This window comes from Drosophila busckii, chromosome 3R, assembly GCF_011750605.1.
Source record: "Drosophila busckii strain San Diego stock center, stock number 13000-0081.31 chromosome 3R, ASM1175060v1, whole genome shotgun sequence".
NCBI lineage: Eukaryota > Metazoa > Arthropoda > Insecta > Diptera > Drosophilidae > Drosophila > Drosophila busckii.
Genome location: NC_046607.1, coordinates 14,953,359 through 14,979,705, shown reverse-complemented (window position 1 = coordinate 14,979,705; position 26,347 = coordinate 14,953,359). Strand labels below are relative to the sequence as shown.

The following is a 26,347-nucleotide window of genomic DNA, read 5'->3' as shown; positions in this document are numbered from 1 at the left end:
AAACAGTTAGCATTATTGGAATTTTTTTTTTATATTGCAAATCTAATATTTTTTATTTTGTCTTGACTTTTGTTTTATATAATAAATTTCTTTGTATAACGTTTTCATGTCCATGACATTTTAGTTTGTGCAAAGCGAATTTGCAATAACAAATTTTTATGATTTTTTCGTTTATTTATTTTTTTTTAAATTGCTAAACTTACAGTCACTATTTACTAGTATTAATTAAGCAAAAGAAGGTATATATATATTTAATATATAGCTGCATATGAATGAAGCATTTTTTAGCCACTTTTAGTATATGAAGATGAATGACTATGAGACATTTTTTTAAAACAACCAAACTGACTAACAAGCAAAAGCAAAAACCACCAGTGATTTTTATAAGTCGATTTTCAAACTACATACGCATACGTATTTCGTATGTATTTTTCATAGGTACGTTTAAATTGAATGATGAAGAACTATAACTTTACAAATTTGTAACAAACTGATACAGCATCTCGCCACTGAGGGGATCTCCAAGCAAAGTACGAATTTTAGTGACTTTGACAAAAGATCTAATATTATTATTATTTTATTAAATCTTTCGCACAAACACAGACACGTGAATAGTATTTGTCATATTTGATTTGGAGCGCTAAACTTTTTGTGTTTCGTTTTTCTTTTCTCTATATGCAAACTCATTTCGAATACAGTTTCTACTATTATTATTATTATTACGATATAAGCATTATAATATAAACTACTCTTTGTATGACAATTTAAAGTGTTTAAATTTACTGTATACCGCGTTTATACTCGACATTTAATAGTTTATTATGTGATTTTGTTAGTGCTTTAAGTACTTTTTTCGCTACACACACACATACGAATCCATTTTCTGGCTATTCAAAAAAAAAAAACAAAAGCTTCCACAAAGGAATTAATTTAAAGTCAAAGTCAAAGAATATATACATACATATATGCATATATTTATGGCCAATTAATTATTGTACAAGAGTAGTAATTACATATACAACATATAATATATATTTACAAAAATTGAAGCGTGTGATGTAAAAGTTTAAACAATAAATGTAACACAAGACAGCGAATAAAAATTGAACAGTCTACTATGTTGAATGTTAACCAATGCTAATGTAAAACCGTCTTCAAGCAAATACAAAATGCAGAAAAGATATTGAACCTTGTAGCTTATGACAACGTTGAGTTTTAAATACTGTAATAAACTCTAACGAATTAATAGTAGTTATATATACCAGTTGATCACTTAGGGCAAACAAACTAAACAATTGAATATTGAATTTCAGCTGCAGAAATCTAGGCATTTATTGAAACTAAATTACAAGAAAAGAAAAACAAATGATAAAAAAAAAAAACAAAGTTATACTTATATACAAACAAACAAAATATTATATAGATAATAATATTAATGCATAAAAAATATATTTTATAGCTAACTAGCTAAGCAGCGCAAAGGCTTTTATGTGTATGTAGTAGCCAAAAATAAATTAATCAATTTAACAATGTGCATGTTAAAGTGTGTTACAAATAATTGCGTTAACCAAATGGAATTGCAATCTGAAAATCAAATAAGGTCATCTTAAAAGCAATTAACGATTTATTAAATATTGTGAACACAAAACAAAATGTAAAAGTTAAACAAAAATGGTTTTAAAATGGAGCTGTTGAGTGATATGAATTCTATTGCTTATGAATACGAATAGCTCTCTAATTCTCTTCATAGATACTCTTAAAAAAAAAAGAACTCACACTGTATGGGCACAATGCAAGACATATAGAAATAAACACACACAATCTTTTCACCCAAGCACAAATTTCTTATTCTTATCAAAGTGAAAGCAATTTGCGAAAAAAAAAAATCATCTCAACTACGAGAGCAACCATTTTAAGGCACACACTCAATCTAAACTAAATAATCGTTAACTGAAAACTGAAGAAAATAACAATAAAATATGTACACACTGTAATAGAGAGGAGGATAATGTATGTATGTATTTTGTATACGCTACTGTAAGAGTGATCTTTATGTGATTTTGAAACTACTTGAATATGTGATCCAGAAGTATATAACAAAACAAAACAAATATAAATAAAAGCAAGCATGATAATAAAAAAAAACAAAACAATGAATCACGTTGAATACAAAACATGAGAAACAAAACAAAAATTTACATTTTAAACAAACTGAATGTACAACAATAAATTGACCATGTGTAAAGCTCCAGCTCCATTTAGAAACAAGAACAAATTGATGTTAGTCTACTGAATGAAGTACACTAAAAACGATTAATGTATGCTACGAAAATATACATATATTTAAATTAAAAATTACAAAAACTAAGTGTCTAAAATATCAAATAAATTCGTAGTTAGCTTTAGAGTTTGAACAACAACAACAAAATAATAAATGTCAAGCTACAGAAATACAAATATACTTAGATATTATATATACATATATATATATTGAAATGTTTGCAATTAGTTGTTTCGTAGTTAATACATTTACAAATTATATTACCTATTTGCATATTGAAACTGTAACTAAATGGGTTGAAGTTAAAGAACTAGAACCATGCACCAAACCAAAACGTTGAACACCGAAAAGGAATTTGATTGTAATCGCAGCAAATGCATACAACTACACACTATAAACAAAATACAAGAAGAGGAAAGACAAATACAACCAGTGGAAGCAATTAAATGATTTTTATAAAGTGTCAACTAATATCTAAAGAATAAACTATGAATAATGAATAACAAAATAAATACAATTGTAACATTTACTAGCAATTTTTACACAAAACGCTGAGAAACTATTGAAACGTTTACCATAGACTATCAATTTATATAAGCAATTCTATAGAATATCTCAATACACTGAAAAAAAAAAACAAAGAACTATCATATATACTATATGGCCTGCTATTTCTTTTGAGGTAGGTTTGTGTCTCGACTAGAATTGACTTTGGCAGCCATAAAACATTGGATTGCAATTTGCAATTACCAAAAACACTTGAACAAAACGTCATGAATTGCGTCGCGATGAATTGTGTTATAAATTTTACAATTTAAGCGTTTGCTCGCCACAAACAAACAAACGTTATCTAACAATAAATGCATATTTCCGCAGAAACACTTAGTTTGTGTATAAGCAAAGTCCAAGCAAAACGAATCAACGCTTACTAAATTGCCGTATGTAGTTGCTGCCCCTAAGCCCAAAAGCATATATAGACGTGTTCCTCTGGCGTAAATTGTTGTTAGCCAAAAGTTATTAACTATATGTATGTACGATAGAGCGCATAAATAATTGTAATTGTAAGAGCAGCAATAACAAAACAGACTCGACTCAATGCATTTGGTTGCAAAAGGCAAAAAGTGTAAACAAAACTCAATTGACATTGTATTATCAGCAGATATTTGTGTAGCAATTTAGTTAACTATGCGCGGAATGCAAATAAAATTTATATATATACATATTGAAAATTGAATTTGTTGATAGGACATGAAATTGAAAACAAAGCGAAACTGACATCAGTACTATTTATGTATGTAGTCTACTATGCAATTAACAAATTAATAAATTGATAAACTCATCTATAGATATATGAAACTATTAATAAAAATGTGTTTAAAGGCTATGAGTGTGTTTTATTTCTTTGTATGTGTGTGTGTATGTGTGAGTGTTGCAAGTTTTGCAGAGTTGAAACAAGCTCGACGACGAGCAGACAAAAGCCCAGGCGCTTGTGGTTCCCATGCGTGATTCCAATCTTCTCAACAACAGCAACACCAATAGCAACAACAACAAATGCACACACACTCACACACACACATGCACAACAGTCAAGTTAAAAGGGCAATATAAAAGGCAAAAGACTGAACAACAAGAGGCCAGAAACTCGTAAGAATTTTAAAATGCACGATAATCGTTCAGTGATAGCTAAGCAAGCCGACAATGCTGCTGCTGCTGTTGTCCCCCACCCTACCCCTTGCTGCTACACCAACACACCATGCAGCCCCCAAACCTAACTGACTGCCTGCCTGCCTGCAACGGTGCCACAGTCCACAGTCTCTCAGACGCGAAGCAGGGAGCCAGTTTGGAAACAAGGTAGGCTGCGACGGCTGCTGTTGCTGTTGTTGTTGTTGTTGTGGTGGCTGCTGCTGCGATATCGCCGCGTTCGCGCGTTAAACACAAGCGCAACAATTTTTATTCTGTCAGCGAACGCGTGCCTGTATTTGTGTGGTCCCTGGCTTCAAACTGGACCTGAGCACAGCGCTCGAGACTGTGAGGGCTGTGAGACTTGAGAGTAGCTGTTTGGTCTCCTTTATGCCTTTTGGTCATCTTTTGTGGAGATCTCACGCGCATGCGCCTCAGTCTTAGCCAAAGCTGCTGCTGCTGCTGCCCTTGCAATCGGGCATATTGGTTGGCCAGCTACATTTGGGCCACAGTTAGTATAAATAGTTTTTATGAGCGCAAAAGTGTTGCCATTTTTCATGTCCGGCTACTCCAACTACACTAGAAGAAACATAAATAGAATTTATAACTGAGACTTGGTTTGCTTACTTGGCTTTGAGGCATCGAGTAGGCCAGCCAACATTTTGCTACAATTTATTTAATGCACTCCTTAGCTAATAAATAATTTTTACGAGTGTATACGGCTTACCAACTATTTTTAGCCACTCCACGTAGTCGCAGCAGCAGCATCATCAGCAGTTGCTGCCGCCACATCAGAAGGATCAGGCTTTCATTTCATGTTCATGTTCTGCTGTGTTTCGCACGCTGCACGCTACACGCATTTCCACTCGAAACTTGTTTTTTGTATATGTTGGACGTCCGCCCGCACAGCCCGCCGTGATTTGTAACACGATACATTTTGCCGCCGCCGTTGACTTCAACTCGCCTGCCTGCTCTGATATATATACATATATATTCATTTTTGTATGTGTGTTTTATAGGATGCGTACAATGGTTCTAATGCATTTTTGTGCTCTTTTGCATTGAGTGCTGCTCCTCCACGTAGGAGCGGCAAGCAGCTCATTAGGCATTTTTAATTTGACAATGTGCGCAATTTATGTGGGAATTTCATGCGCGCGCGCATTTTGAGTCATCGCTAACGAAAGACTTAGGCAACGAACTTTGCCTTGACTTGACTCTAGGTAAAAATAAAATCAATTTGCAATTTGCTTCACGTTGCTGCGAACTAAAAACAAAAATAAAACTAAGCAACAACAACAACAACAAAATCTATTTAACAGCCGTTGACTTTGACTTTGACTGCGGCTGCAACTTAACGAAGTGTTGCTGCCCCCGGCAACGCCTTCGATGCTTGCCACAGCTAGCGGCAGCATTCCGTTTGCGGTTTTTGCGGCTCCGTCTGACACGAGCGGCAAAATACACATAAAAAACAGAGCGAAGGAGTAAGCAAAACACACGGTTATAGGACAGCCGGCAATAATATATTGAAATTGAAAACTTTACAACACAAATGGCAAAACTTTTCTTTGTTTAGTCTAGGGCGTAGCAATGCAGGAATGCGATGGAAGTGTTGGAGCAGCGGCTGTGACGTTTGCCGGTCATCAACTTTCCATAATCGGCGCGCCGACAACAAACAACTTGAGAGTTCCCGCTGGGCAGCCAGCAACAATAACAACAACAACAGCAGCAGCATCAACAACAGCAACAACAACAACAATAAGAACAACAGCAACAAGCGCCACTTTGCTGTCAATTCAAAATGATAATGCAAACAAATATTAACCCACTCCAAGTGGACGCATGTGGCTGCCGTCTCATGGCACTTTCTGACAGCACAGCGACACTCGAGTCTCTTCAAGTCGAGTTGAGTTGACTTGCCTGCCTGCCTGCCTTTGGCTGCGACTGTGGGAATACAAACTCCACACCAGCTTAAATGCTGTTCCAGGCCATAATGACTTTTAATTTTTATGGCACTGGCTGCCGAGGATGCCCAATGCCCATGCCCAATGCCCAATGCCCGATGCCCGATGCCCAGAGCTGAGCTTAAGTCGCATATAATTCAAGTCCATCAACGCATGCGCTTCACTTGGCCGATACACATTTAAATACTCGCTTGTTTGCCCATTGCCGTCACCACTTGAGAGCGCATCCAGCAACTGGCCCAAGGTGGAGTAGCTGCTGTTGCAGCCGCTTGAGTGCCGCTTGAGAAGCCAACAGCGGCTCAATGTTGTTTAATATTTTAAGTAAGTGCTGCCTGCTTTTTCGCTCTCCTTCCCTGCATATTCAAGTTGCTTGCGGCAAGCTTGACAATGTTCAAGTAAAATCGATTTATGATCTTGACTCACAACTAAAAAGCAGACAGCTAAATAATAAAATTAATAGTAGCTACATTATGCAATGTTGTTGAAAATTTCCAAAAATTATATAAACTTCGATTTATTAACGCTATTCATTAGGCACAAGTGGGATTGTAAATATAATTAGCAACAATAAAGTTTAGATAGTTTTGACGTTCAGCATGGGAAAATTACGTTTAGAACTCGTGTGCTAATCTATAAAATTGTGCAAAACCCCACAGCAAATAGCTCATCAAACTAGAGCCTATGAGCTCAGCTAGAAATAATTAGCTTAGCTTTTGATATACGTGAAACTGAATTGAGAATAAATATAATTTTATGTATGGCTGAAATTAAGAAGTAGCTACATATGCAGTGCTGATAAATAAAATACGATTAGCTATTAGTTAATAAAATATAAATATGCATTTAGTTAAAAAAAATATATTGACAAAGTAATGAAGTTAAATTTTCGTCAAGCTTCATCTGAACGTTTATTATCTTTTATAAGTAAAAATTGTCTGTTTTGTCTGCCTTGTCATTGTGCCTGGTTGTGATTTGCATAATTTGCATTTTGCTCTGCTTCTGCTGCACACTAGGTGGCGCTGTGTGGGCGTTTTAAGCCAGGGAACAACTGTCGCTACATTTTTGTGGTTTGTCAAGCCCAACTGTTGGCCAAATATGCGCCACATGAGGCCGCATTGCTGTTTTGGCTCTCGCATTGCTTACTCACCATGATTGGCTGCTGCTCTGATCTGGTCTGGCCTGGTCTGCCCTGGGCTGCTGTTTAACCGCATCGATCGCTGCCAGCTGATAGCACAATGGGCTTAGAGTACAATGATAACTATGCCGCTTACGACTTTTTGACTCTCACGTGCCGGCCAGGATCAAAAGGCGCACAGTTGACAAATGTTTGTAAACACACATACACAGACACAAATACTCACACACACACATACAGATGAAGTGAGGAAACGGACTGACTGCGACCCTTTTTGTAAATGTTTATGTACGCGTCTGTTACATGGCCCCTGCCGGCTGATTCTCAGCCCCTTTAGGCCGTCGTCTTTAGGCCATTGGGCCCATTCACATTGTGTGTGTAGCAGCCTTATGGTAGCGAATTCCTTGGAATGCTGCGGTCACAGCCATTTGCCTAATTTCTATACCAAAAGGCAATTCCCCAATGGCAGTTTACTCAGATTTATGTGAATTAAACAGCCTACAACAAACTCCCCGCCGTTCGCTAGCTCTGCCCACTCCAACTCCGCTCTCTCGCTCTTCCTCACTAACTGGTAGCCTTAAATGTCAACATCCATTAGAGACCCTAAACCGTTAGTGGCATTTGTCGCACGCTATGACGCCGCACCAGCCGCAGACAACAGCAGCAGTGAGAGCGACAGCAGCAGCAGCAGCAGTCACAACAACAATCGCAGCGTGATTGAGTGGACGCTTCTCAGAACTGGTACAAAATCAATACACGAACATTTTGTTGCTGTTGCTTTGATGAACCTGTGAGCCAAATTAAAAATTATTTTTTCTTTATTTTTGGTGTGCGACTGCTTAAACGCACGTGTGATCAAATGATCGCTGGCACTATAAATATTATTTAGTATAGCTTTAGTCGCGACCTTCACAGCGAATTTGAAAACCGGTAAGCGTTATGGTTAATTATTGTTTGGCAGACAAGCGTTAACATCATATAACAATTTATGCAGTCATAATATTTAGCAGCAATAATAAATACAAAATGGCAACAAAAAAATAAAACCCAAACATTCAATGAACTCCAACTGAAGCGCTAGACTAGACTAGTAAAAAAAAATGAAGCGCAAGTTGCAGTTGAAATGCTCTGCAAAATAATAAACATAAATTTTAAATGCAAGTGACTAATATATGATTATTGAATTAAGTTAACATTTAGTTTCGCTGACTACATGAATTTCACAATATTGTTTTTTGTTTTGTTTTTGGTTGAACTGGCAAGCTTGGGCTCATAATCATTGTGCCCGGCACTTGAATGAGCAAGAGAACAAAAAATACAAGTTTCATATCGAAGTTTTATGATCGAAAGGCCAAAAAGTAAAAGAATGAGAAGAAAAAAGAGCAAATCACAAAAAAGTAGTCAGCGGCACAGTCTGCATAGACGGTGAGTAAGCTAATACCATTGGCGTTGGTGGGCATGGGAAACAGTGCACAGCAAAGCAGAGAGCGAGAGAGAGAGAGAGAGAGAGCCGGCAAGCAGCAGCAGAGCAGCAGCCATGTTAACAACTTCCATTAAAAGAAATTAAAAGCAGACGACGCCGTTGGATGCGCAGCCAGCATCGAACGCCAACAGAAAATGGCGTTTCATGGCTTTTGGTGTTGCTGGCGTCTTTTGCCGCTTGGTCTGGCGCTCAACCTTTATTTCTGTTTTTTTTTTTCCAATCGCAACAATGCACTACGATGTATGGCCTAAGCATTTCCGGTTTTCTATTGGAATTTGGTGGGCTCGCTTGGATGTTTGCCGCCCAGGCGTTGGGGCGAGAGCGAGAGACATCATTAAAATACAATTTAAAGTTTATGGCTTACATTAAAAGCTTGTGCATTAATATAAACATAAATCTATGCGCAAAGCCTAAATCTAATTACAAGCTTGTCTTAAACTCGCAATCTACAGCAGCATTAAAAAACGAGCAAAAAAAATTATATATATGTATATATTGCTACAACTGCGAGATTCAACGTTATTAACTGCGCTGGCATTTTGCGTTCAACTTCATCTGCAGCGCCCGATCTTGAGTTTTTTTTAGCCATTTATTCATGCTCATTAAGTTTTTGGCATCCCAAAAGATTCAAGCGATCATTGGCGTTGGCCTGGGCTATACGTTCACGCTGTGTTCATTCACAAATGAGCGCCTAAAGCAGCTCCGCCCCACACACACACACAAACGCGCACACGGATACACACCAGCGCACATAATGAGACGCCGCATACAGACAAGCCGCAAATTTATGTGGCAGCCACACACACACATACATATTGTTGTATGTACTACTTATAAGCTGAGAGAGCGAGGGAGAGAGCGAGAGAGTGCTCGCTCCACTGGCCGCAGTCGCTGGCTCTGCTGCCACAGCTCTACAGCCGCTGGGCTCTCAGCTTCTTCATCTTTAATTTGGTTCCGTGTATCTTGTTGATGGCGTTTTGCTTTTGCTTATATCTTTGCCGCGTCGCCGCCAAACTATTGAACATTATATATTTTTTCTCTTCAGCTACAGCTCGGGCATTGCTTTTTTATTGAAATTATGCTACGCTTTGCATTTACATTATGCGCGCTTGCCAAGGCAGCAACACATACATATATACAAGCATATATATGTATATGTATTTGGTACTATTGTGGCTGCTTATAGACCGTTATGTTGTTCTCTATTATCAGCTGCAGTTGCTGCGCAATTTGTGGCAAGCTGTTAACAAGCAAACTGTATATTAAATAACAAAATATAAATTTACATATTGTTTTCAATTTAGCCCCAACATATATTAGTATAGTATATAAACAAGAGCTGCCAGCTGAGTTTTGATCTGGAGTCTGAACTTGAATTCGCAGCTCAAGTGTTAATTTATAGAGTAAATAGCGCAAGCGTGCTCACGCTCTTTTGAATGCCAAAGTCAACAAACGCGGGGGTGAGCCCACACACACACACAAACACACACACACACACATACAAAGTTGTGTGAGTTCACGGCTAAAGGTAAAGGAGCAAGCTGTAAAGCTTAGCGTGAAAATTCAGACAAAATGACAACTGCAAATAAAAATACAAAGATACCGATCGGCAAACTTGCAACTTTTGTCTATATATAGTCGAGTCCACTCACACACATGCATGCATCGAAAATCTATTTGTGTTAATTGCTTCATTTATTGACTTTGCTAAGCGGTGAATTCGCGTGTGGCGTGAAGTGCGAATTGCGAATTAATTATCTTATGCGTTATCAGGCGATTAGACTATTTGTGAACGAACTGCTGCGTTTATTACTCAGACAAGCGCTGCGTATCAACGGAAGTTAATGCTTCTGCAAATAGCATTCCATCAAATTGGGGCAATGGGAATCACATATGCATAAGAATATGACTTTGTCTAGCTTTATATAGAGCACATCCTGTGGAACTATCTAATCTGTTAACATAAGTTATTGCTTCCTTTATTCGTCATAAAACTAAAACTAAATATCAAGTTAAGCATTCGAGTTCTAGGAATATGCCATTAGTTGATAGCAATCATTTGCTTGAGTTATAGTACATACATATATCATTTGATTTATAGCAACTACTTTATGCATATAGTTTAACCAAAAGACGCCTATATTAGTTGCAAAAGCTTCTAAGTCAATTTGAGCATTAAACAGTTTGTTGCCCAGTGTAATTAACTAGCCTTAGTTTGAATTTATTTTGTGATTCACCCTGCTGATTTCTCGAAAAATCCAACATGTCTATGTACGTAGTAGTATTTTAACCCTTTTTCGTGTGTGTGTTAGCCCTTGAGCCAGTTCATTGCTACAACGGAAGTTGTTGTGCTGCCAAGTGCCTAGGGCGGGAGCGGGGCTCGGAGCAGCGCAGCCAGAGCAGGTGAGCTAAAATCAGAGCCAGCAAAATGGTGTAATGACAATGTGAGCGAGCAACTGAAACTAAGTATATTTGTATATAAATATTGTTATATGTATGTGTGTGTGTGTGTGACAGCCAAGGCGCAAAAGGCGCACAATACACAAAAAACCGGAACATTATTAATTTACAAGCAATAAAGCGAAGCCAAAAATGAAGAAAGGCAAAAAGGTGAACTCAATGCGCAACAGCAAAACTACATACAAAAAAAATAAGAGCTAAAATGAAATAAAGTAAAGTAAAATAAAAAGCAAAAGAAACAGAAGTCGGCTAACAGCGGGCTGGCAGTAGGCAGGCGGTAGTTAACAAGCCGCAAGAGTCGATTTCGAGTCAATAGTGCAAGTGTTAAGAGAAATTGCAGCACACATACACACATCCAATTGGCACACACACACACATAGAGAGAGAGAGAGAGAGCTACTATAATGAACATTCTTCCAACATCTGTTGCCCACAGCAGCATAAGCATATACATAAGACTTCCCTCTCCGCTCTTGCCTACTCTCTGGCTCTGTTGTGTTGACTGCTCAGCTAGTTTATTCGCTCGCACTGCTGCTCGGCTGAGCTGAGCATAAAAATGAACGCCAGCCCGATCGGCCGATTCCAGGCCCAATGAGTGCCGAATGAACGCCAGGCCGCCGCTGCGCTGGTGTGGGTGCGCAGCGACGTCGACAGCACAGCGGCGCTTAACAGCGTTGGTAAATGTTAAATGTTAGCGCGACTGTTGTGCCCATGTTATTCATTTTAAAATGTCATTTGTCAATCACAGTGCGAGCGCAACGGTTGTCGTTGTCCGAGCTCATTTTGTTTAAAGCAGCACGTTAACGTTTCCAAAGTGCATTTCCTTTAATTTCTGAAATGCAACAGTAATTCAACGCGCATTGTGCTCTATACGAAAATTCAAAAATAAAAAGAATATGTTTTGTGCTCATAAACTAAGCAATTAAAACTAAGCCTTTAAATGCCAATTAGCTGCGAATTGTTTCGTTATTACACCTATTGTCTAAAAGTGTCCACGCCCACAGTGTAGTGCAAACCAAACCCAAAAAGCAAAGAAAGCAAAATTGTATTGCCAATTAAATTTAAAGTATATACAGTTATAATGGATAGCGATATGCCCTGGGCCTGCGCCAGTGCCACCTGTCTGTCCTTGGCTCATGCCAAAGCACATGCAGTCGCTATGGATGTGAATGATGCCACAATGCCAGCCAAAAAGTTGCAACAAATTGCGCATACGCAGCGTGGCAGCGACAGCGGCAGCCTCAAGACACTGCTGCTGTTGCTGCTGCTGGCGCTCAGCTTTCGGCATGCGCACAGCTGCGGTCCAGGACGAGGCCTGGGACGGCGCCGCGAACGCAATCTGTATCCGCTGGTGCTGAAGCAAACGGTGCCAAATCTGCCCGAATACCAGAGCGGCGCCTCCGGACCGCTCGAGGGCGTCATCGATCGTGATTCACCCAAATTTAAGGATCTAGTACCAAACTACAATAGAGATATACAATTCAGAGACGAGGAGGGCACCGGCGCCGATCGAGTCATGTCCAAGGTAAGTGTGGCCACCAACTCTATATATCTCAATTGCCGTAATAAAACGTTTGCTGGCTGGCCACAAGCCACAAGCGATTGCCAAATTAGGTTTGTTAATTGTTGTTTGGACAGCGGCCACTTCTATCTTCGTTGCACACTATCAAAATCGTAGCTCATTGATAAACTTATACGTGCGCCCAACCTGATGATTAGGACAATTTTTTTTTTGAAAGCGTAGTGCTCAATAATTTTAACTTTGCCATTGGCCAAGTGCGTGGCCATAAACCATGGTCATTAATAATAAGTAATACATATTAACTAAGTATATGCAGCTTATCAGCGACTGCACTGAAACAAACAAACAAACCAAAGCAAGGTCTGGCTGACTGGCAGTCTTAACTACAACGCATGTTGGGCTACTTAACATGGCTTCAACTATTGGCTTAGCTATGTAGCCAGCTTAGTTGTTGTTGGTTGCCACATTGCAGTGGCACGCGAGCATTTGCTGCTTATCTGATAGCAGCGATATCAAAGCACTGCTTAGAATGTACTTACTTACCCCAATGCACTCGAACATTATTTGTTTCTATGTAGCTGCTGACTCGCCATGTCTATGTTAAGCCAAAGCTAATAACAACAGCAACAACAAGTGCAAAAGAACATTGTTCAATTTATCTTATCAGTGCGCGAAGTCGCAGCGAAAGTTTTGCGAAAAAAATGCGCGATAAACAACAGTCCAAGTGCAAGCAAAGTGAAGCGGGGAGTGGGGTGGGGGGGCCTGGGAGTGGGTTGACGCGTGCTGTGCACAGCTGCAAAACAAAATTGGCTAAAACAAGTGCCTAATTATCGGCAACAGCAGTTCTAATTAGCCAATGTTATTGTGTTTTATTGCACTATTTGGGCTTGCATACCAATATGCATGCACTGCGAGAAATTACATGCAAGTTGTCTACATGACTCATCGCTAGTAGTGCTAATCACAAATATGTCATGAAATTTGATACTAAATGAATTATTGCTACTAAAGATCAAACTGATAATTTCAAGTGTCATCAAGTATTATTAGTTACTTATAAAATTAGATTGCTCGAACTGTAGCTTGTCTATTGCGTTTCTCTCAGTGTATGCAGCGCTCTATTTGGCAAGTTGGCGGCAGGCGGCTGTCGGCCTGGCACCCGCTCCATTTATTATGCATACGTCTCAAGTACAAGTGTTAATTGTTTATTAGCCCATTTTAATGAAGTTTTAAGTGCTTGTTTTTGTTTCGCAATTTTCCCTATTGATAAGCGCACTGACTGACCGTTCGATTTGTTAACTGACTTGGCGTTATTTTTAAACTAGCAATTGTTGGTTGAAAATAGACTTTATGACCCCAGTTAGCTTTATGGCACTTTGGCACTTCTGTTGATCATGATTCGTGGAAATGTTTAATGTTTAATGCTGAATAATAATTGATCAGGTGCTATAACTTATCTAGACTAGATCTTTTCAACTTCGACTGTCATTGCCACGTGAGTTTGGCAATTGTGAAATTCGAAATTTATTGCTGTTCAACTGTAAAAACTTTGTGAACAATTTTAACTGACACACGCCTCGGGCAGCAGCTAAAAATCAATTTGTTTAAAATACTTAACCTTGAGCTGCACCGAGCGCAGTTAACAGCTGTTAATAGTAGTCAAGGCTAACGGCAGTTCAAGGCTCAAGTCAACAGGACATTTGACCAAATAACACTCAAGGACAGTCAATACATAAAAAGGCTGTTGTCATTGTTACTGCTGCTGCGGCAGCTCAAATATTTACAGCTACCGACTGTCGTGACGATGACATTGAACGACATTGCAACTGCAAGTTGCAAGCTGCAATTGCTTGTTGCAACTGCAACTGCTGCAGCAGCAGCAGCGCAACGAAATCGCATTTGTTGTGCTGCTGCTGTGCGTGCATCTTTGTTGCTAAACAATTCGCTTTGGCTATTAAAGCGCCAAGCACTGTCTTCTGCTCCGGCGTAGGCGTAACGGCATTTGCATAAACAAATTGCACACAATTGCCGTAAAGTGCTAAAAATAATACGACAAAGATAATCAAACTAAAAACAGTTATAGCTGCCAAACGCTGCAAACGCAGCTCGCATTGAAAACAGACATCGTAAAATACTATAGCCTATGACAGTAATAGATATAGCTACCACACCCGCTTACACTGGCAGAAAATACAAGTTAGTATTTGCGATGAGCAAAAAATCTATTTGACATTAGTGTCAAATTAGCTTAAGCGCAATTTAATTTATAACAAGCAACAATAATAAATTGTAAGTAAGATGCCAGCAATTAATATTATATTATTAAATAGATTAGACATTAAAGAACAATTACTTCAACAATTATTCAGAAAGTAAAATAATGTGTTGAGATCAAATTAACCGCAAATATTTGTTATATTAATATTTGAAGTACATAGCAATCATTTTAATACTTTTTCTTTTGAGCTCTACAATTAGTAAATACTCTTAGCTGCTGTGTTTGTTACTTAGTCAATATTTTTACAAGTGTAAAGCTGCATTTGGTTTGAAGAGCTCTAAGATTAGACAAAGTTGTGCATTCTGAGCTGAGAGTTCAGGCCGAGAGCGCTGAGGCGTTGGCCAATGTGAATGGTAACCGCAGAGCCCAGAGCCAAAGTCAGACAAAGAATGCGTCAAAAAGCCGCAGCATAAGTTCTAAAATTTCATAAATTGTAGCAACAATGGGTACACAAGCAAAGCCAATGGTAATCTGATATGATTATTGACATGCATGCAGCAGCAGCAGCAGCATCCATAGCAAGAACTCAACATTCAAGCCCCATCAGTCAACGCGCCAGTGAAGCATCAACCATTAACATCAAATCAGAAGTAAGCCCACAGCTAAAAGGCATTTTAATAGAACACACACATATGCAGGCTATAGCTTAGAGAAAAAGTAGAGAGAAAAAAAGTGTTAATAAAGAACAGAAAAATTGATCCTATTATGCCAACGCCAGTTGCGTTTAGATGATGTCAGAGTTTCGATTTCAGTTGCTGTTTGAGTTAGAATTTTTAATTTTAGCTCAAATCAAATCACGTCAAAAGCTGCGATAAGCAAAAATCAAAGATTTTTAAGAAAAATATTTACGCAAAGCTCGTGGGAATATTTTCAGCGACAAAGTAATCAAACATATCAAACAAACATATCAGTCAAGGCAAAGTGGACAAATTGTTACCGATCCCCAGCACACACACACACACACAAAGAAAAAGAGAGTCACATACATAGTGACGCTAAAAGGCATTTGGCATTTAGAGTTTGCAGTCTTTATGGTTTATTTGTTTGGTTTATTTGAGCTTTTATATTATTATTAATCAATTTGATACTTTTACGAGCGCACTCAAGCGCAAACCTCAAGGATTTGTAGTCTCGGCTCCAACAGCACACAAAAATTTTGCATACAAGTTTTATGAACTGCAGGCCACAGAGTAGCGCGAGCTGCCTTCGAATTGGGCAACTGGGAACTGGGAACTGGGAACTGCGAGAACTGGGTTTGGGATCGCGTCGCGGCTATCACATTACGTTGACGCGACTGACTCACATTTCACATTGGGGCTCCAAAGGCGGATTCCTGCAAGTCATCTTGAGGTAGGACAGACCCGCAAACACGCAGCCGCGAGGGGGGGCAGCTGCGGAGGCTGAGGCTGGGTTAGGAGACAAGGGGTAGACAAGACATCAGTGCCAATGTGTGCGGCTCATAACTCATCATCAAAGTTAATCACACATCAGGGATTATGGCGCTTATCATTTAAGTTGCGCTCGCGCTCGCTCGCTCTGGCGCAGACTCAGACTCTCTTACCTGCAAATGACTTTAAGTGTGTATTAGTGTGTGTGTGTGTGCGCTGCGATTTAATTTACGATTTCTGCAAATTAATAGCGTTCAATTAATAACAATAAAATGACGCCTTTTTTATGGACATTTATTTGACAACAGATTTATGCACACAACGGCATTAAAATTGCCCAACTGACTGACTGACTGACTGACTGCACAAGCTGCAAAGACATTAAGCGTTACATCAGCAGTCAGTTCTAGCAACAAATACTATAAATGCTGTGCATAATTAATAATAAAAATAAGCCAAAGAGCTGAAAGCTGAGAGCTGAGAGCTGAGAGCCTTGCATGGCCCCAACAAGTTGCTCGAAAAAGAAGGTGGAAAGAGCCAGAATGTTTTTTTTCTGTTGGTTTTTTTGGGGTTTCTGTTGAGCACGACACAGACTGACAAGATGCAATCTCAAGCAGACTCAAGTCAGAGGCAACAGAAGCGCTGGCATTAATCCAATAAGCTGCCAATGCGAATGCCCGAAACAAAATAAAGCCAGGCTGACAGTCTGGCCTGTATTTCTTAATGAGTATCAATTTATATTGAAACAATAACAATAACAAAACAGTCGACAGACAGATGGACAGACAGACAAATGGACTCAGTTGGCTGTGCTCTGCTTTTGTTTTGTGTATTTGGCGATACTCAATCAATGCTGCAGAAATATTGCGTATACGTATACGTAAACAATAAATCGCATAAATAATAAAGTAGTGCGCTTGACAGTTTCGTTTTGCAAATTAAGTGCGCTTAATTAATGAAAGGCAGAAAATTGCGCTGCATGCGCGGCATAAACAAACAAAAAACCTAAAGTATAAACAGTAAATTCCACTATTCTAATGAAAAAATATACACACACACACACACGCAGACAAAGGCAAAGCCAAGCTGTGAATAGATTTGCAACACAAATAAACAAAAGAGAAAAATGTCTGTGAGCCAGAAGACAAGGCGGCGCAGTTACAGTAAATATTGAACAAATTGTAATGCAAGTTGAAGCTGAAGCTACTTGAATCAATCAGAAGCTTTGCTCTTTGCTCGCCAATTAAGTGAGGAAAACTGGCGCTCAAGTGGGCCACACACACACACAGGCGAATGAACGAACGAGCGAGCACCTTAAGCGCTGATTGATTTGACAAAAAGCAACTTAAGTTGCCACGAAGAGCTAAGGCGCACGCTCAAGTGGCCTGCAACATGCACTTGGGCAATGCTTGTGGGTGATATGCGTTCATATCCTGTGCGCTGTGCGCTTCCTCATTTGTAAGTTTTCGCTTCCTCTGCGCCTGCGATCGCAATCAGCCAAAGGATATGCCATATCTGCTTACAGACAGCGTGTGTCAGTGTGTCCTTAAAAAGGGTTAGCAATGCTGTATAAAAAAAAATCGCAAGAGAGGGTGCCTCTGTACTGTGATTTCTGTAACCTGATGCGCTCTTGAATTATGTCGTTAAATTGTGTCGTTTCCTAATCGTTTGCGCCATTGTAATACGAAACTTGCCACAACTGCAAGCTTGCAACACGGCCACAGCTGCAGCTTACAGCTAAGCAAACAAAAGCTTGAAGCTTCGCATCAGTTTAATAGCCTGCTTTGGCTTTTGTCTTAAACTTGACTTGGCCTAATGATGATGAGCCGCCCAATAATGACTGCCAATGATCATTTTCGGGCTTGGACCTTGCAACATGCGTGCCATTAGGCGCAACAAATTGGCAGCTAGCAGACGATTTAAATCAATAAGCCAAACAGCCAGCGGGCAATTAAAAACGCATCAGGCCAAAGCTGCTGCTGCACTTCAAGAAAAGTAAGAGTTGTCGCGCGCTATGTGTGCCAAGCATTAGTGCATGATTTTTCTCAGTGCATTGTTAGCATTTACAGTAAAAAATGCAAAGCGTAAACAACACACACACACACACGAAAAAAAAAAAAACACATTTGGCTTTGGGGCGTGGCAGCCGTGTAGCTGCCAAAGTTCACACCTTGTTTTAATGTCTAATTAATGCAGCCAGCAGCTTTTCATGGGATTTCGTACCAGGTTATTGGGGGATGTTCAAGAGATTTTTGGGCAATGCCTATGCCTGTGTGTGTGCATAGCGCTGGCATGCACTGTCTTATTTACACTTGAAACAAAGACAGTGAGAAAGAGAGAGAGAGAGAGGGTGGGGTGTGGTGTGGTGTGGGGTCTTAAATGATGTTGTCTAACGGCCATGCCACTTACAATGCAAACACATTATTTAGCCATCTTTTTGGAACGATGGCAATGCCGAGATGCCGAGATGCCGCCGTAGTTGATGCGCTTGTTTACCTTACGCACCCGTCGGCATTTGGAGTCGTCTGTTGGCTTGTTGTTTGCTCATTGAACTGGCCGCTTCAATCGAGCATTGAGTGAGTTGGTTGAGTTGGAAATGCATTAGCATGTTGGGTAAACATTGTTGGCCTGGCTAAGACAAAGGCCCTACGCTGCGCTGTGTTTAGCGTTACGCTTTTGTGCTCATTAGCAGCAGCAGCTGCAGCAACTCGACTTGTTAAGCCTTTTAATAAAGCAAAGCTGCACACACACACACACACACACACACACTCAATATCTGTGCATGTAAATAGCATTGAACTTTTCTTGGAATGCGCTGGAGGCTGCTGTCCAATTCGCCACACAGAGCCAAGTCCAAATACATTGCCTGTGACAAATTAAAAACCGATTTTGTTGCATCAACAGCAACAGCAACAAACACGAAGAAGAAGCAGCAGCAGCATAATGTCAATGCGGCACACCCAAAATCAAAACAATATGCGAACGCTGGGGCAAGCTGATTTTGTGGCTTGTTAAAAAGGATCGTACAAATTGATTTTACGCCAAGCTAGAGACAGAGCTGCGTGCCAAATGTTTGCACACAAAAGGCACAACACACACAACAATGACAATGACAATGGCAACAACAACAGCAGCAGCAGCAGCAGCACATCCTGTGCCTGTTGCCTGCCTCAAGGCCCAGAGCGCTGTAGCCGTTGATAATTGATTTTTGTGGCTGGCGATTGCGTATCACGCACAACAGGCAACAACAATATTAACAACAACAACAAGCATAAGCGGCCAGCGGCATTGACAAACTTTATTTTTTGGGCAACCAATTTTTTCGTCTGTTGTTTTATTTCAATTTCAATATTTGCATAGCCGCCGAATCCTTTTTCTGCTGCATCTTGTTTGCCTTTGGTTCTTGTATGCGCATGTTAAAAGCAGCAAGTGTAAGAAAAAAGGAAATATGCAGCATTTACCGCATTGGCAAACAAGACAAGTGCAAAGAAAGAAAATAAAGAAAGCCAAAAATAAGAAATAAGAAAAAAAGGTCGAACAATGCTTAATCTTGAATATTTACACATGAAAACAGCGCGCGCAATCATGCATATAGTACTATATAGCATTTATACTATATATACAGATGTATATTGAGTAGACGAGCACCAGCGGCTCAGGCTTTGGGTCAGTGTTTGAGCAGCGCTTGGGCAAATAGTGCAACAAAAATAAGCCTTTGCCCTCTGCTGTGCCTGCGCCCTCGCCTTTGCATACACACACACACACACATACACAGGCACATAAAATAGTCAGACTCATTTATTTGTTGAGGTCAGGTTCAAAGGATGCGCCTGCCATAGGCAATTCAAAATTAAGCAGCGTCAATAAAAAATAAAGTTCGTTGCCTAAGTCTTTAGTTTGCAATGCAGCAAAAATCAAATAAAAATACAATTTTCAAGATGATGAAAAATGAACGCGTTGCCCTTTTGGGCAGCACAAGAAATGAATGCCTAAATACCACGCCTCTCACTAACACACACACACACACATACGCTTGGGCGCTCTCTCTTTTACGCTCTTGGGCGCACTTGGCTTCTCGCTCTTGCTTTTGCGCTCTCTATCGCGCTCGCTTGTGCGTGCGGCTGTGCATGTGTGTGTGTACGTCTCTGTGTGTGTGTTAAACATGGCGTTTTTAGGCCGCTGTTTTATTTACAACAAGCAGCAGCCACAACAACAACAACAACAAGAACAATAACAACAATGGGCACCTTTACAACCGCTGATGGTCGTTAAAGAGCCCGCCTTATTAAAATGCTTTTAATTGATTTTCATTGCGTTTTTCCCATTTGTTTTTCACTTTAGCGCTGCAAAGAGAAACTCAACATGCTCGCCTACTCGGTTATGAACGAATGGCCTGGCGTGCGCCTGCTGGTTACCGAAAGCTGGGACGAGGATCATCAGCATGGCCAGGAGTCGCTGCATTACGAGGGCCGTGCCGTCACCATTGCCACCTCCGATCGCGATCAGGCCAAGTACGGCATGCTGGCGCGTCTAGCCGTCGAGGCTGGCTTCGATTGGGTATCCTACGTCAGTCGTCGGCACATCTATTGCTCCGTCAAGTCAGGTAAGCCACCAACCAAACGTATACATAAGCATATGACTTGTCATTTAAACCAAGTTAGTGTGCATGCAAAATGCCAAATGTGCCAATGCTTAACGCTGGGAGGCAGCAACTACCACTGCTGCTGCTGCAACAACCAGTTAGCCAGAAGTGACACTAACAAGCGTAATTTCGCATGTTCCTCAACTTACAACTGCGGCCGCCTAAGCTGACAGGCGTTGGCAAATTTTTAGCAAGCCCGGCCAAATTAGCCAAGCTGCAAGCGTTACACACGCAAACACACACACACACATACAAACAGTCTGCTTCGTATATAAGAAGTTTATAAGAAGCTTAGATACTCTTTAATAAAATTACAGAATTGTTATAGATAAATTAACTTTTATAGAACTCAACAAATCATTGCTATTATTATTATTTAGCAATTATAATAAATAAACTTAGGCGCTGTTTTTTCTTATGACCCCAGCACTCTTTCTGTTTATTGCCATAAACTAAATTGATTAACTTTATACTTTATTGAGAACTTGAGCATCAATTGAAAATAGCTCTGAGTAAGAGTATAAAAATAATAATAATAAGAAATGGGTAGCAGGCAGCGGCAACATTGTCGAAACCGGCCCCAGAGCAGCAGGCAATGTCTGAGAAGACGTTGCCGAAGCTGAAGCTGAAGCCGAGGCCAGTCAGGCAGTCAGGCAGGCAGTGCCAGTGGCCAGTTCGGAGCGGCGACTAACCGCATGTTGTTTGATTGTTGTTGCTGTTGTTTTGACATGTTTAGGTTTGCGCCTGTCAAATTAAACGAATTGATGATACGACACCCAAAGCGTTTCTCAGGCCCAGGCAGAGATGAATTAAATGCCGAGTTAAAACCTGAGCGCGGGCCTAATTGAAAAACTGAAACGGCCAACAAGTTAGCATCACTCGAGATATATACTTAGTATATATGTATGTGTGTTTGTTTGTGTGTGTGTTGCTGCCATTATGGCAAGCAACCAGTTTTCCCCGAAACATAACGAAACTGCCAGAAGAGTCGAGAGAAAATGCTCTTAGAGCTCCAGCCAACCAAAAAGGCCAAAACAATTAAGTTTTCTCAGCCGACTGCGAGTGCGAAAGAGACACAGTCACAGGCTTGTGCAACTTGCGCCTTTTTGCCATATTTTACATAAAATATGATGTACGCTGACAGTGCAGTCAGAATTTTCTCGACTTGCTACGAAAAACACAAGAATTTCCCACACAAACAGCAAGAGCAAGACAAAAATAATAATATTTAGCCACACACGAGGCAATGCGTCACAATATTTTGACTTTTTGGCTGCGGCTGCTAAAAGATCAAAGCGCTAAGCGAGTGTCCTTGCTGTCAGTTGCATTGATTCTAATTGCACATGAAAGGAACCGACGCACAGTTACAGAAAAGGTCCTGTTGCACACAACAACAACAGCGACACAAAAAGGAGGCAGCATAAATATCAAAGGTCAGACAATAAGCCGACAAACAACAAATGCTGAACAAGTGGCCAATGGACAGAGTCCTGCTGCTGTTAATGCTGCTGTTGTTGTTGTGTGTGTGTGTGGTCCTAGTGTCAAATGGCCCACCATGTGTGTTGCAGCAACAGTTGCTTGCAGCAGTCTAGCGCTGGCATTCGTATCAATAAATTATGCTGCGATTGATTGCTGATAGGCTGGACGCACATAAACCACACGCTTATGACAGTTTTGGCACAGCGCGCTCAGTTCGTTGCCTAAGTCTTTTGTTGGCCGCCTAAAACAGCAGCAGCAGCAGCAGCAGCTACAACAGCCAAGAGTAATGGCTGTAAACCTTTTTGTCGACACTAATTTTTTTTCTCGCTCTTTTTTTCGGCTTGTAACTTGTTGTTGTTGTTGTTGTTGTATGTCGCGCGCGCGCGCATTAAAGTTGCCCCTAAAGCGTTGTTGTTGTTGTTGTTGCGCTTATCCGTGTTGCTGTTGTAGCCGTGTGCATGTTCATGTTAATGCTGTCCAAGCGATCAGTCACCAGCCAACAACAGCAACTACTCGCTATCCCGCTCTGCCTCTCTCTCTCTCTCTCTCTCTCTCTCTTTCCCCCAGTGTCTCTCTGTTTTGTAATAATTTATCAGTTTAGTCTTCACAACAAAGATAAAATAACGATAATTTTAACCACTTTAATGGTTTATTAATTTATGACCCTTCAAGTTCTTCACTTTCCACTCGCCGCCGCCGACAACGACAACGACAACAAGGCTTGAGATTTTTCTCGTTTTCTGTTGCTCACCGTTTACTCACACACACACACACACCTATACACATGCATTTAGTTTTGGTTTTTATTTGATTTTTTTTCAAGCCTATTTTGTTGTAGGTTTCACACCAAATTTTCTAGCTATTGCTTGTTGCCTGCTTTTAGTTCACTTCCTTAGCGGCCGTTGTTGTTGTTGTTGTTGTTGTTGTTCTTGTTGTCTACCGTTACCATTTGCTGCCGTCTGAGCATCGATTATGGTCTGTTTTATAGACCGCGCTGTCTTGTATTTAATCCGCTTTTTATTGTTTCTACACTTTTGTCTGTCTGTCTGACTGCCTCTGGCCTCTGTATACGTGTGCGTGTGTCCAAGATCAATGGGAAATGGTTGGTGCATTTTCAATGGAATTTTTGGTTACGGCAAGCGCAGCAACAATGCCACTTTATGGCCACTCATTATAATAAAGCGCACGGTTAGTGGTCGCCACAAATTCTATTTTCATTTTTAATTTGAATTTTTACAAGCTGCAGCGCTTGGAGTTATGGTGGGGGGCGGGCGGCGCTTCGGCCAACGAGTGTGAAATATGCATATAGAAAAGTTCTCACTGGCCTAACAAAATGGCTGCCAATTGCAGCTGGGTGGCCCAATTGCTACTCTCTCCATCTCTTTTCCACTCTCTCTCCCCTTGCAGTGTAACCCAATAGCTATTAATAATGATTAATGCTGTAGTTATTGTGGGTTGCAACATGTTTTGTAATTTGAAATTGCAATTGCAGACAACAGGTTGCAGGTTGCGGTTGCAGCCACCAGGACCTGCTACCTGCAAGTCCTTTGGCACCAGCTATGGCTATGCGTGTGTGTGTGACTAGCTAAGCTGCTTTGGCTCGAGCTCGTTGCATTCGTTGCGGGCTTGATCTCAGGGCTAATCTTTAAGCAAAAACAAGATCACAATTTTTGCTAAACTCGTAACAAAAACATGCTCGCTCTTTGTTGTTCTCATTGCTGTTGCTGCTGTTGCTGTTGCTCTTGCGCATGTTATTGATATGCATGGGCTATCAGTTGGCAGATCGCATTTTGTGAGTTTGGCGGCGGTTTTTGTTTGAAAGCCGCAAAAAGGCAGTTGCTATTGTTTGGCTGCCGCTGCTGCTGTTGGGCTCTGGCTAAGACCAGTATAGGGTCTAGGGTTACGATTACGATTATGCTCAGCGCTGAGCGTTCTAACTGTGAAAACCTTTTTGACTTGTAGGGCTTGCCAAATTGCTTGCTGGGCCTGGGCCGGTATTATTAACGCCAAATTAGATTAGGCTCACTAATGCTATTACCTGACCGCACACAACTCCCCTCGCACATCCCTAAGCACTAAGTCTGTTTGCATTTCGCTTGTTTTTTGTTTTTATTTAAAAACCAACATTTACTTATCGTTACATCTTATCTTCATATTTGCAGATTCCTCGCCTGCCATTTCGCATGTTCATGGCTGTTTCACACCAAAGAGCACGGCTCGCTTGGAGAGTGGCATTGACAAGCCGCTGGATGAGCTCGTCATTGGGGATCGTGTGCTCAGCATGGACTCCAAGGGCCAGGCAGTCTACAGCGATATCATACTCTTCATGGACCGCAATCTGCAGCAGGAGGAGACTTTTGTGCAGCTGCACACCGCTGGCGGAGCCGTGCTAACAGTTACGCCTGCACATCTAATCACAGTTTGGCACCCGGAGCAGCAAACGCTGGATTTTGTGTTTGCCGATCGCGTGGAGCTTCAAACCTTTGTGCTGGTCTACGATGCGCGGGGTGAGCTGCGTCCACAGCGCGTGTTGCGCGTAAGCAGCGAGCGCAGTCGCGGCGTTGTGGCGCCACTTACACGCGAGGGCACCATTGTGGTGAACTCTGTGGCCGCCTCGTGTTATGCACTGGTCAACAGCCAATCGTTGGCGCATTGGGGCTTCATACCCATGCGCCTGTGGTATACGCTGCAGTCCTGGATGCCGGCCAAGCATCAGTTGCGCACACCGACGGCGTCCACGTCGACGCCTGTGGGCAAAGCCACAAATACAAGCACAGCTCAGCTGCAGAATGGTTTGCATTGGTATGCTGATGCTCTATACACAATTAAGGACTATGTGCTGCCGCGGAGCTGGCAACACGACTAAAGTTAGAGGTCCGGACTGGACGCGATCCCGCGATAAATGCTAATTGTAATATATATTTGTAGTTATGTATATGCCTAAAATTTCTTGTATTTCAATGTTAATTATGATTAATGCTGAACTATACTATTTATTTAATGCGAACGAGAGAGCGACACATGCAAAGCTGTTGAGACAACCTTTGATTTATTGTGAGCAAACAATTTAGCTATTAAGTAGGCAATCACAGGCAGATATTCAAAGTGCCCATGAACCAATTTTTGAAAGCGAAATACACGGCGACTGTTGTCTATTTTCAAACTCAAATCAATACATATATTTATTAAAGTGCGAAAGTGAGTTCAAATTATTAGATATATTTATATATATCCTTGTATTTTATAAATATAAATTATATATTGTGTATATAGAAAGCATTATAGTGACTGAATATTTTATTATTATTATTGTGTATATAATATTTGATAGTTAACTGCATATTTATACTTAATATTTAATGAATTATAACAAAATTGTTTTACAAATACAACATTTTAATATTTTATTTCAAATCTGATAGCTAAAATGGGAATTCACTGCTGATATTTTTCAAAACTTGCGCTATGAAATCGACTTAAGTCGATTACTTGAAAACTATCGCTACACTTACTCCAGACCAGTATTAATCATTGCCCATAAAAATACTAGAAAAGGAACGAATAACAAAAACATAAAATGTCCATCTCTATAATCTCTTATATATAAGATTTCTGGCAGCCCTTGTGCTTGACCATCTTCCGCGCAAATTAAAAATTTTAAACTACTGTTTAAATTCGTGCATGTGAATTTTAGCGGCAACACTATGGCAACCATAGTGTTACTTTGAAAATCACTTTTTTTTTGGATAATCACAGTGAAATTAACGATATAATATCTTCATTTGAAATAATGTGTATAATGAATAATGAACATACCATAGAAATAAACACAAACAAATACTTGTGACTTTAATTAAATGGGTTTGTATCTGAGCTGATGTTATCGAAATGTGATTACAAACAATAGATGCCGCTGCTCAGTTTTTCACATAGTGGCAACGCCAATAGAAAGCACAATGTATGGTGCCTACTATCGATGATCTGCCACCTCTAAGTCGCGAGCTATAAAATTCTGCGAAAAAAGCTTTGTTTGATTTT

General features: G+C 40.3%; 1 protein-coding gene across 1 annotated transcript; it reads left to right on the top strand.

The window, feature by feature from the left end:
* The first annotated feature begins 11,762 nt into the window (after positions 1 to 11,762).
* LOC108602192 (protein hedgehog) lies at positions 11,763 to 25,498 on the top strand. Its single transcript, XM_017990240.1, has 3 exons — positions 11,763 to 12,525; positions 20,530 to 20,791; positions 24,472 to 25,498. The coding sequence occupies exons 1-3, from the start codon at positions 12,082 to 12,084 to the stop codon at positions 25,173 to 25,175; spliced, it is 1,410 nt and encodes a 469-aa protein (XP_017845729.1). The 5' UTR covers positions 11,763 to 12,081; the 3' UTR covers positions 25,176 to 25,498.
* Positions 25,499 to 26,347: the final 849 nt, after the last annotated feature.